General features: G+C 42.3%; 1 protein-coding gene across 1 annotated transcript in view; it reads right to left on the reverse strand.

Annotated features, from left to right (window-relative positions):
* Window positions 1-12,024, reverse strand: part of ARFGEF1 (ADP ribosylation factor guanine nucleotide exchange factor 1) — a 232,892-nt gene that overhangs the window by 86,596 nt on the left and 134,272 nt on the right. The window contains exons 13-15 of the mRNA XM_040354367.1: window positions 9,912-10,020; window positions 7,006-7,207; window positions 4,382-4,493 (exon numbers count right to left, since the gene is read on the reverse strand). Of these exons, the coding sequence (XP_040210301.1) occupies window positions 4,382-4,493; window positions 7,006-7,207; window positions 9,912-10,020 (423 nt within the window). The remainder of the gene's footprint in view (window positions 1-4,381; window positions 4,494-7,005; window positions 7,208-9,911; window positions 10,021-12,024) is intronic.

Below are 12,024 nucleotides of genomic sequence, written 5' to 3' on the forward strand. Positions count from 1 at the left end.
CGATGCGCCGCCACAGTGAAGCACGGGGAAGCCGTGTTTACACATGGCTCTCCCCGTTCTTCAGCTCCGGGGAGCGATTGCGACGGAGCGGCTAAAAACAAATAGCCGCGCCGTCGTCCCGGATCGCTCCCCGAGCGGACCCGACCTCCGCATGTACCGGGGGGGGTCCCGATCGGACCCCCCACCCACGTCTAGCAGAGGACGTACAGGTACGTACATGTGCCTGTCCGTGCCATTCTGCTGACGTATATGTACATGAGGAGGTCGGGAAGCGGTTAAGACTGCATTCACACCTCGGCGTACAAAATTGCAGCGTTTTGTCCCGCGAATTGCGGCGACAAATAGCAGCGTTTTGTACCGCGTTTTGCGGAGACAAAACGCCGCGATTGTAAATGCAGCCTCACCCCCTCTATGGAGATGGTTCACATCTCCTATGCCGAACGCCGAAAGCCGCCTGAAAAAAAGGTCCGGGACTTTTTTTCAGGCGGCAGGCAGATGGCGTTCGGCGTGGAGATGTGAACCATCTCCATAGAGGTGCATGTTAAATCATCCCTCTGGCGTCTCGGGGCTGCAGCGGCGTCGCACTACAGGCGTATATACGCCTAGGTGTGAACGGGGGCTAAAAGTCAGCAGCTTCAAAACTAAATTTTTTTTAAAAAAAAAAACACTCACCAGCGATGTAGTAACCCGTTCCGTCGTTGCTCTACCTCTCCTCTCCCCAGAGTCACCATTTAAATTGTGGGCACCCGGCTGTGACAGCTTGCGGCTTCACAGCTGGTTGCAAACCACGATGCGGCTGCCGAATGGTCTGGCAGTCTAGGAGACCGCAGGGAGGGAGAGGAGAACTAAGCGATCCGAGCAGAAGTGGGAGCCGTTACCTGTCAAAACCAGCAAGTTGACATGCTAAATGTGGCAGGGGAGGAGTGCTTAAAGCGGGAGTTCACCCATTTATAAAAAAAACAATTTTCTCCCCTTAGATTCCTGCTCGTTCGGTCTAGGGGAATCAGCTATTTGTATTAAAATATGAGCAGTACTTACCCGTTTTCGAGATGCATCTTCTTCCGTCGCTTCCGGGTATGGGTCTTCGGGAGCGGGCGTTCCTTCTTGATTGACAGGCTTCCGACGGTCGCATCCATCGCGTCACTCGTAGCCGAAAGAAGCCGAACGTCGGTGCGGCTCTATACTGCGCCTGCGCACCGACGTTCGGCTTCTTTCGGAAAATCGTGACGCGATGGATGCGACCGTCGGAAGCCTCTCGGAAGACTGTCAATCAAGAAGGAACGCCCATTCCCGCAGCCCATACCCGGAAGCGACGGAGAGGATGCATCTCGTAAACGGGTAAGTACTGCACATATTTTAAAACAAATAGCCGATTCCCCTAGAGAAAACAAGCAGGAATCTAAGGGGAAAAAGTGCCCTCTAAGGGTGAACCCCCGCTTTAAAGCGGAACGTGCCCTTTTTTGGTGGCGCTCCGCTTCAACACTCATGAAGGAACAGGAGACTGCAATGCAAGTCATTATCCAAAAAGAACAACAAAAAAAATTCATGCAGTGACAATTCCTAGAATTTCTGCAGTGTACGCAACTTTCTTGGAGACATTATTTTCTTATGAAAAGTTTGACTTTTAAGGTACTCCCATCATAACCATCAATCCCTCTATGGATACGAAGTCCTGCTCTGTATATTTCTTTTCTAAAGCAATTGTGGAAACTTTAGGTGACACAGGGATGTACTACAGTTTTTGATGACAGCAAAGCATGTCACCATTTTTTCTTCCACATGCTATGATACCCCCCTGCTAATACCATGGTAAGGAGGAGCACTGTGAAGGAAACGCACAGGAACACTTGAGAGAGAATTCTAGGTTTTGGGGCATTTAAAAAAAGAATTCTCCTGACTCTTAGCCTGTTGGAAGTTATTAATATAGTTTACACTAAATTTAGCTACGAAAAATGTTAGCTTATTTTCTATTTGATAAAATCTGGAAAACATGGTCCCATTAGTATAAAGTTAACAGAATATACAGATATAATATACTATATCTATCAGTATGCAAATATATCACTGTGCACGTTTTCTACTTTTCTTGAATATTTTCTCCTTTTTCTGCCATATTCTTATGAATATTGTCCTTGGTTATTATTTTCTCCTCTCCCCTTAAGTATATTAATTATACATCATTCTATGCAAGACTGAGATTACTTTATGAACAAAACTCCTAATTATTAACCTCTTTTACTATGGAGATGTACATATAAATATGTGGATGTGTACTACAGTTTTACTTGTTTCTATATGTTCAGGACCTTATAGGTCATAACTTGTTTCACTACACTAAGCCTGATTTTGCACTTTCCAGCTTTAGTAAATAAACCCCATTGTGTACTTAAAAGTGGGGTATGCCTGTACCTTTTTGTATTTGTACTGTCTTACTTGCTAAAGATCTTAATAAATAATGTTTTAAAAAATAAAATTAAAAAATGTTTGGGCCAACAAATTATTTGTAAGTACGGTAAGAACTAACTGGCTGCTGATTAAGCTGTAATGTATAGTACCTTGTGCTATGTACAACAGGTGGCACTCTGTTCTTGTAGCAGTACCAGAGACTTCCCCTTAACTGCTAGAATTAAAGAGAGTAGGCTGCACCGAACCCCACCATTTAGGAGAAGTTTGTATTTTCTCAATGAATGCAAGGCTTCTTCTGATTGGCCAAGGTGGAAGACTGACATCTACCCAACCACTCCCCCTTGGCCAATCAGAGGAAGCCTTGTATTCACGTAAAAATAAATAAAAAACACACGTTAATAGGTGCAGATGTTAAATAAGCAACTGTATATCCGACAGTAGAGTGGAGGCTGCCAGCACCGCTACTGGAACAGACCACCACTTACTGTACATAGTGTGACAGAACCCACTGTCACTGTGTGTGTTTTGGAAGGGCCTCTTACCCACAGATTATGGCCTAGCACAAGCTACTATTGTATATTACAGCCTGAGAGTCGGTTCACACTAGGGCGACACGACTTCCAGCGCGACTTTCAGAGGCGACTCCGACACGCCTTGAACATGAACCACAGGGCGATCTGGGGCGATTTACAACACAACTTGAAGTCGTCTCCAGGACAGGAGACTTTCCAGTGGCCAATAAAACAACAATCAGCTCTGGGAGAGGGAGGGGGAGGGAGGGGGGCAGGAGAGGTTTGCCTGAGAAATGTATGTCATCTTCCTGGAAAGTCGCTTCAGTTAAGACAGTGATCCGACTTCTGAGGCGACTTCCATTGAAATCAATGGGTACAAATCGCCTACAAGTCGGATTGAAGTAGTACAGGAACCTTTTCTGAAGTCGGATCGCCTTGAGTCGTGTGTATTAACACCGCTCCCATTCACTTCCATTGTTTTTCTCTACAGCGCGACTTGGGACGACTTGAGGCGACATGAAGTCGGATCGCAAGTCTCCCCAGTGTGAACCGGCTCTAAGAGTAGCGAGTTTGTTCTGACATGCAAACAATTTTAGTCTAAGCTGGCCCCAATAAAATATTTAAAAAGCCAGGAAACCTAAAATTCTCTTTTAAAGTGGTTGTAAACCTCAGTCATAAAATCTGAACAAAGCACATATATATGTAGCATTTACTTATCTCTCTCCAGAGTGTAATTTCTCTCTGGTGCTCCATTCCTCCGTTATCAGCATGGGTCACATCTGAGAAGTTTTCCCCACACATGAGATAAATATTGATAGGGGAGGGAGCTCAGCACACTGTCTATTCAGAACACAGCAGCTCTGTATCCTTCCTTTGTAGTGTGTGTGTGTGGGGGGGGGGGGTGTCCCTTTCCTACAATCAGCAATCACACACTGTAACTGCATCTCTTCACCCCACCCTTCTGCTTCTCACAGATGCAGAAGGATTTTATCACAAATCTGCACTTTTGAAGGGTTGTAGAGAAAACAGATAAACAAGGAACACTTATATAGGTGGATTTGTTTCCTCTCTGTGTATCACATGAGGCAAGTTACTTCACCAGGTATATTGGAGGGTTTACAACCACTTTAACTCTTTCAAAATGAAGCCAAAATTTCAGTACTGGAAAAAGTGCGTGTTATGGCCTCTAACCTTCTATTTTACGACATACTGTACACTCTAATACTACAGGTGCACTTTAGCTGCAGATAACAGTTTTGAGAAAATAATATCTAATTTAGCAGCACACTCGAGAAACATTTTAAGTCATAAGCATTTCTCTGAAGACATTCTGTCAGGCACAAAAGGTTAGAAGATCTTAAAAAACATGGACCTCTTCAAAGGGCAGACATCAAAACAAGCTCTGGGCTCCACATCTATAATCACGATGTGTTTCACAGAGATAAAATTAAAGGCATTCTTACTGAGTCTAATCGCTCCTCTTGATGCAGGAACTGAGCAATGTCTTCTGGAGTGTTTCCCAGCATTCCTTGCTCTTGCAAATATTGGATTCCCCTTTTTGGTTTCTTGTTAAATCTGCTCAGTTAAAGACAAAAGAAAATGCTTAGATATACAGAATTAATTATCAAGTGATACAAACACCCAATTTCAATTTCAAAGAATGGGCTAAATTATTTTTAGACTTGGAAAAAATTGAAAGTCAGTGTATCTCAAACTTAGGCAATCATGAGCACAATTCAAAGGAGTCTAAATGCTATGATCAGGAAAAGGCTTTATGCATTCGGTACAGAGAAGCTGCTTTGTGAAGAAGGGTAGTGCACTCAACTAGAAGAAATATTAAGTCAAGTGTGTCATTGTATCTATCATTTTGACAATTTTTCATGCTTTTAGTATGCAGTTGTCTAGGCAGAAATAGCCTGTTACTAAGGCAGACAATCCATTAATATAAAAGATTTAAGAGACTCTCTCAGTCAAGGGATAACACTGAACACCCCAAGCCAATTGAGAATTCAGGGAGCAGAGGCTGACAACAACTTTCTGCATAAAGAAGCTGTGACAGTAATGTTTGTAACCTAATCAGCGCATTGGGTGTATAAATGGTGGATTGCATTACCGAATCTATGGAAACATATACAACTGCTTTATGGTAAAAAGCACACTAGATTCAATGGAATTTTCGATTTCTGGGAGACGCTTATCTTCAAATACAGACTGGCTTTATTCAGCAAGGCAAATTGAACAGGTATGATTAAGTGAAAGAGCTATAAGTAAATAAATTCATATACCATACCTGGCCAATGTCCCTGGAAACTGGAAATTGCTGAAGTAGACATCGTTACTCCAGTGATATCCCTTCGCTTCCGGATCCCGCATCGAGTGGCTGCCCTGCTGCATTATGATCTCAGGAGGTTGGCCGCTCAGTACAGGCCCTATTCAGAGAATGTTTTTTATTTTCTTAATGTATAAAGTGTTATCCATTTATTAAGAAAATGCGGCAAACCTTTTGTGTTCAGAATGCAGCAGGAAGCCACTCGGCACCGTACCCTGAGGCAAGTGGAGATCACTGTTAATAGGGTCTACTTCATGATTTCCAGTTTTAAGAGACATCGGTCATCAATCAGGTATGCTATATGGATAGTTACATTGATCCCAGCTGTGTAACCATGTATAAAATTACCCACATGTCTTGAATTCTTCTTCAAAAAATCTCCTAAATAAAAGGGACTGCAGGAAACTAAAAGCCAATTAGTTGTTGCTGGATAGTCCACTTCCAATGTTTTTTTTTTGACAAACTGTTTCATAATGTGTGCCGATCTTTGAATTAAAAAATTAATTAATTAACTGCATTATTATTTTGTGTTTATTTTATTTTCGTTACTGTGAGATGAAATCAGTATAAGAAAAAAGTGTTATATACATATTAAGTTGTACTGATTAGCAGGATAGGACGACATATGACTGCTTCTGATGAAAGTATTGATTTGTCAGAAGACATTCTCCTGAATCAATACATTTGGAAATTATGATCTGCTGAATTAGACGGACTGAAAAGAAAACACCAGAAAAGTCCATTCATAAGTTATATTCCAATTCTAGAGAGAATTGTCTGATTGGGTTATGCACCACTTGAAGACCAGGCCTTTTCTGGTACTTTTTGTGGACAAGTAAACATCTGCATTTTTAATAGAAAATTACTTAGAACTTCAAACATTATATATATATATATATATATATATATAATATCTCTCAAAGAACCTAGAGAATAAAATGTCGATCAGTGCAATTTTTTATGTCACACAGTATTTGTAAACATCTCTTGTGACAGAAATAAGGGATTACAGGTCATCTTTATGGAGAGATCTGGGGTGAAAGCGTCAGATCAAAAAATAAATAAAAAATTGTTTACTTTCACCCTAGACTGGAAGTGACATCCTGACGTCGCTCCTTGATCATGGAGGTGAGGAGAGACGATCTAAAGGGTAAGCCCGATAAACACTGGCGAGCAGCAGGAGGGGGTGGAGAGGACCTCTCCCGTGGCTTCTAAAAACAATTCAGCGGCTAATCGCCCACTTGGATCGCTTTTACACAAGAGAATCACCAGCTATATATACATATTGCGGTCTTGAAGTGGCTAGAGGACTTCAGCAGATTACTCAATGTTTTGGAGTGTCCACTTTCTCTCACCTGATGAAGAAAGAATGAGTGGGTCTTGCTTTTGTCGGGTATGCAGCAGGAAGAGTGACACTACCTTGTTTGACAATACCCTTGGCTTGGGGAAGAATTGAAAACTGCTCGGATGTTCTAAACAATAAAATACACAAGAAGCCAGAGGGTTCAACCATAACTGAAATATCATTTGTGGGCGATTGCAGCATTTTTCTCTGCATTCACTTTACTCTGGATTTTTAGTAATTGGGCAGGGTAGAGACACAACAAACTTCTCTAAAAGAAAACAATTTTTTTTCAGCTTTTCATAATTTTAGGAAAGTAGACTTTTTATTTTGGATAGGCTACAAAATCATTCTCATAAACAAGAACCACACAGGGTTTACCAGCAGCAGCAATCCTAAAGAGCAGCCAAACTTACAAATCTATTCCTTGCTCTATAATCTCTTTTTGCTGTTTCAAGACTTCAAACTGTTCTGGGTTGTCTGTGCCAGACATCTGTGTGCTGTAGCTGCCGATGCCTGAAGAGGTGGTAGAATCCAATGAGTTCAAACTTCCATATCGATTGATGGTCTCCGGGTGCTTGGTCTCATTGGTCTCTTGCTCTACAGGTTTTTCCTGCCCTGTAGAATAAAAAATACTATTGAACTGTGTGGGCATATGTTTCCCGCAAATACAAGAAAACAAAAGTATATATTACTTCTTTGCAGTATTAAAAAGCAAACGCTGCTGATATACATTATAAATGTATTGCTGTGTCTCCACCACTGTCAACAGAAGAGAAAGGGAAACTCCAACATTAAGATTGTTTATCACTCTAATACAAGAAAAAAAAAAACTTAGTGGGGACATTCCAGAAGGTCCTATCATTAAAACTTGGTCCGAATCGCATATTTGTCCAATGATTCAGGGTCCTTCACATCACAGCCCCCCCCCCCCCACTCCTCTTATATCACAATCCCATTCTTACATCGGTGTCCTCTGCCCCTTCACAGTAGTGTTCTAAAGACCTCCTTCACATCAACACTCCCCCAGTAGTGTCCTCTGCCCCTCTCACATCACCCCCCACAATAGTGTCCTCCTCTGCTCACCCCCCACAGCAGAGCTTACCGTCCCTTTACTTCACCCCACCTCACAATAGGGCTCTCAGTCACTTTATATCACCCCCTCTTTCCCCAGTAGTCCTTTTGACCCCTTTACATCATCACCCCCCCCCCCCCACACACACACAGTAATGTGCTCAGCCCCGTTTAATACATCACCCCCCCCCACAAGTTGAGCTCTCAACCTCACATCAAGAATACTCTACTCCCCCATTCTTCAGTGCCATGTCCTCACTCCGCTACCCGACAGGTACAGAGAGCGGAAGACAGGACAGTTCGGGAGCGAGAGGAACAGTAGCACTGCATGGTGAGCGGGAGCTGCTGAAGTGAACTTAACGAGCATATTAACGAGCTGGTGGTTAGTTGCTAGGACTGCTCTGTGACCCACAAACCAACTACCTGCTAGTAAATCTGCAGTTATTTCGGGCCAGCACCTGCTCCTGCCCTCCATGCAGTGCTACTGTGCCTCTCGCTCCTGACCTGTCCTGCCTCCTGCTCTCTGTGATGACGACAGCAGCAGTGCCTGGGCGACAGAACTAGCTCCTAAACGGCACAATTGCGGGACCAGATGAGACAGTGACTTGGTCCGGATCCAGGCCGTGGTCCGCCATTTAGTGATGCCTGATCTAAGGCTTCATTGCTAGATGGAGTAGAATACCATATGGCTGTGCAGGGCCATGTTTACTCACGCTGGGATGCTTGGGTGTTCCATGCATTCCCATTGATGTCTAATGGGACACAGCAACTGCACACACACAGCTGCTGTGTCCCAATATGACATCTGTGTGGGTACGTGTCCCTGCTGCATTTGGGGACACACACACGGATGCTATATTGGGACACAGCGGCTGTATCTATGCCCTGAAAGACATCAATAAAACTGCCTGCACGGTCTAGTGATTGTAAGCAGGGCCCTCTTAACCCTCTTCTTGAATTGTAGATGTACCCTCTCGTTCTATATTGTAATGTGCTACGTCAACTGTTGGCATTACATATATCCTGTATAATAATAATAATAATAATAGACCCCTAATGTTACCTGTGCATTTTGGAAGCTGATCATGCAGAAATTACACTTAATGAGCCTCTCTGCCACTCAAAAATTACACATGTGCAGTGTGCAGACCTTTTTCCTCTGTGGAAGTAGTGGCTGAGCTTAGTTATGGTACTGCAGGGGAAGAGCACTGCACATGCATCGTTTTTAAACACAGGGGAAGAGTGCTCTAAAAGTAATGCCAGCAGCTAACTAGTCGCTGGATTGCATTAACAAGCAGCGGGAGGGGATGTTCCCCACTTCCACAGCTTTCTCTGGCTCTCCCATCCCATCGGGAGACCCGATCAACCCTACAGGTATGCCTTAAAGTGATTGTAAACAATCGCCTTGTAAAACAACCTATTCAGTTTAAAACAGAAATTAAAGGCAAAACATTAAAAAAAACAAAAAAACATTATAAATACCCTTTTTCCCCTTTTATATAAGTGGTCACATTCCCTCTGTTCCCAGCTGCATAAGAGCTGGGGGACGAGAAGCATCAGCACACTGAGCCTCCCACCAGCGAAAGGCTGTGTAGGGGGGGGGTGTCAGGACAAGTCCGATCATTGGAGGAGAACAGGCTGAGTTCCCAGCATAGCTAGAGAACTGACCACAATATGTTCTCCTGCTTACTGTAGTCAGTCTTTAAAAGGAAAGCAGAGGGACTGGCAGGAACATCAGGGATTTCACATAAAAGGAAGAAATACAAAGAGAACGGGACACCTTTTCATTTTTGCTACAGCAGGCACATATCGGGAATATGAATCGTAGGTGTAAAAAAAAAAATACTTTAAACTCAGCACAATATTTCAAAGGTGCACAGTGCTTTTGAATACACTGACTGTATACTATAGTTTATTAAATAGGTGAACTTAGCCTCCAAGGCAGCCTTCTCTCGCAACTTTTTCAACACTGCGGAATCCAAAAAATAACTTTCTGGTGTCAGGGAAGCTCTGCTAAAAATCAATATATCTACAAATCTTGATACATTAAGTTTGATGGTCAGTGGGAAGAATACTTCTTGCACTTGAGATCATTGGGAAGAATAATCTCCTTACAGAGAGCTAAAAAGATCAAAAAATGTCAGTGGGAATTTTGAGAAGCAGAAGGTGCTCAAAAGAAGCCCCAGCAACCTCTGGAGAAACCTGGTTGAGAAATCCCGTTTTAGGATAAGACTTTGATGATACATACCCAGAGTAGTCTGAGAGTTTGGATTAACATATAGGTCTTTGCTCCACTCCACCATACATTTTAATATGGACACCAGGCACTCCAGACCTTTCTTCCGTAGATTTAATTCCTTCAATGCAAAACACATTAGATAGTGTTAAAAAACACTGACACTCAGTAACAAAACACAAACATATTACTGACAGTTCTCTCTACATGAAAAATGTGCCTTTCCATTAGCCTCTATTCTAGGAACCACTGGCAGAGAAATTATTTAGTCCGATAACAATTCCAAGAAAACTTAGGAAAATAATAAGATAAAAGGTAGTCGAACTAACACCAGTTACATATATTTTCAATACACTTACAATGGACTATGCGTATGAGAACACCAAGACAGATGCTTGCCTTATACACTCAACTGACACTTTATTAGGTACACCTGTTCAATTACTTGGTAACACAAATTGCTTAGGGTTAGGTCAGCCAATCACATGGCAGCAACTCAATGCATTTAGCATTAGGTGAAGACAACTGTCAAGTTCAAACCGAGCATCAGAGTGAGTAAGAATGAGTAAGAATGGGTATTTAAATGACTTAGAACATGGCATGGTTGTTGGTGCCAGACAGGCTGGTCTGAGCATTTCAAAAACTGCTGATATACTGGGATTTTCAAGCACAAACATCTCTTAGAGTTTACAGAGACTAGTTCGAAAAAGAGAGACTATCCAGTGAGCGGAGGTTGTGTGGACAAAAATGCCTTGATGTCAGAGGTCAGAGCAGAATGGGCAGGCTGGTTCGAGATGATAGAAAGGCAACAGTAACTCATATAACCACTTGTTATAACAAGGTATGCAGAATCGCACAACACATCGAACCTTGAAGCAGCTGGGCTACAGCAGCAGAAGACCACACTGGGTGCCACTTTTGCCAGCTAACATTAAACTGAGGCTACAATTCGCACAGGCTCACTGAATTTGAATAAGATTGGAAAACGTTGCCTGGTTTGGTGAGGAGTCTTGATTTCAGCTGTGACATTCAGATGGTAGGGTCAGAATTTGGCGTAAACATGAAAGCATGGATCCATACTGCCTTGCATCAATGGTTCGGGTTGGTGGTGTAATGGTGTGGGGGATATTTTCTTGGCACACTTTGGGCCCCTTAGTACCAATCATCCCTTTATGACTACAGTGTACCAATCTTCTGATGGCTCCTTCCAGCAGGATAATGCACCATGTCACAAAGCTCCAATCATCTCACCACTGGTTTCTTGAGCATGACAATGAGGTCACTGAACTCCAATGGCCTCCACAGTCATCAGATCTCAAACCTTTGGAATGGGGTTGAATGAGAGATTTGCATCTTGGATGTGCAGCTGACAAATCTGCAGCAACTGTGTGATGCTATCATATCAACTCAATATGGACCAAAATCTCAGGAATGTTTCCAACACCTTGTTGAATCTATGCCATGAAGAATTAAGGCAGTTCTGAAGGCAAAAGGGGGTCCAACCGGGTACTAGCAAAGTGTACCTAATAGTGGCCAGTAAGTGTATAAAAATGTTATAATTTAAAATGATTATTCAAAAAAAACATTTGTCTCTAATGGAGTGGAATATCTCACTGAATTAATTCAGGCAACCTTAACTCAGTCTTTCAATAGCCTAATATATTATATAAAAATATATATATACCGTATGTATTTAGTAGTCAAGAATATTGTTAATGCCTTTATCTGTGTAGGGAAACTGGCTTTAAACTTAAAAACAAATTTGTGCATTGTCCAGGCAGGGTAAAGCAAAAGGATTGCTTTAAACCCCCCCCCCCCTCCACATTCCCAAGCAGCGTATATATTCCACTTTGCATTTCCAACTTTTTCTTGTAACTATGACATTAGCAACATGTACAGGGTTACACAGAAAACATACCAAAGCATCATATACTGAAAAATTCTAATAAAAAGTCACCATCCACATGTAGTAATGGTTGTATTATGTCCACCATCTACTCCCAAACGTTTTAAATCGCATTTCTGGTTTAGTTAAAAATAAAAAAAAGACCAAATGGTCCATCAAGTCTGTCACATTTTTTTTTTATCTTTTTTTGTCTTTTTCTCTCACTTACATATAACATAT

This window comes from Rana temporaria, chromosome 5 (genome assembly GCF_905171775.1).
Source record: "Rana temporaria chromosome 5, aRanTem1.1, whole genome shotgun sequence".
NCBI classification, from domain to species: Eukaryota; Metazoa; Chordata; class Amphibia; order Anura; family Ranidae; genus Rana; species Rana temporaria.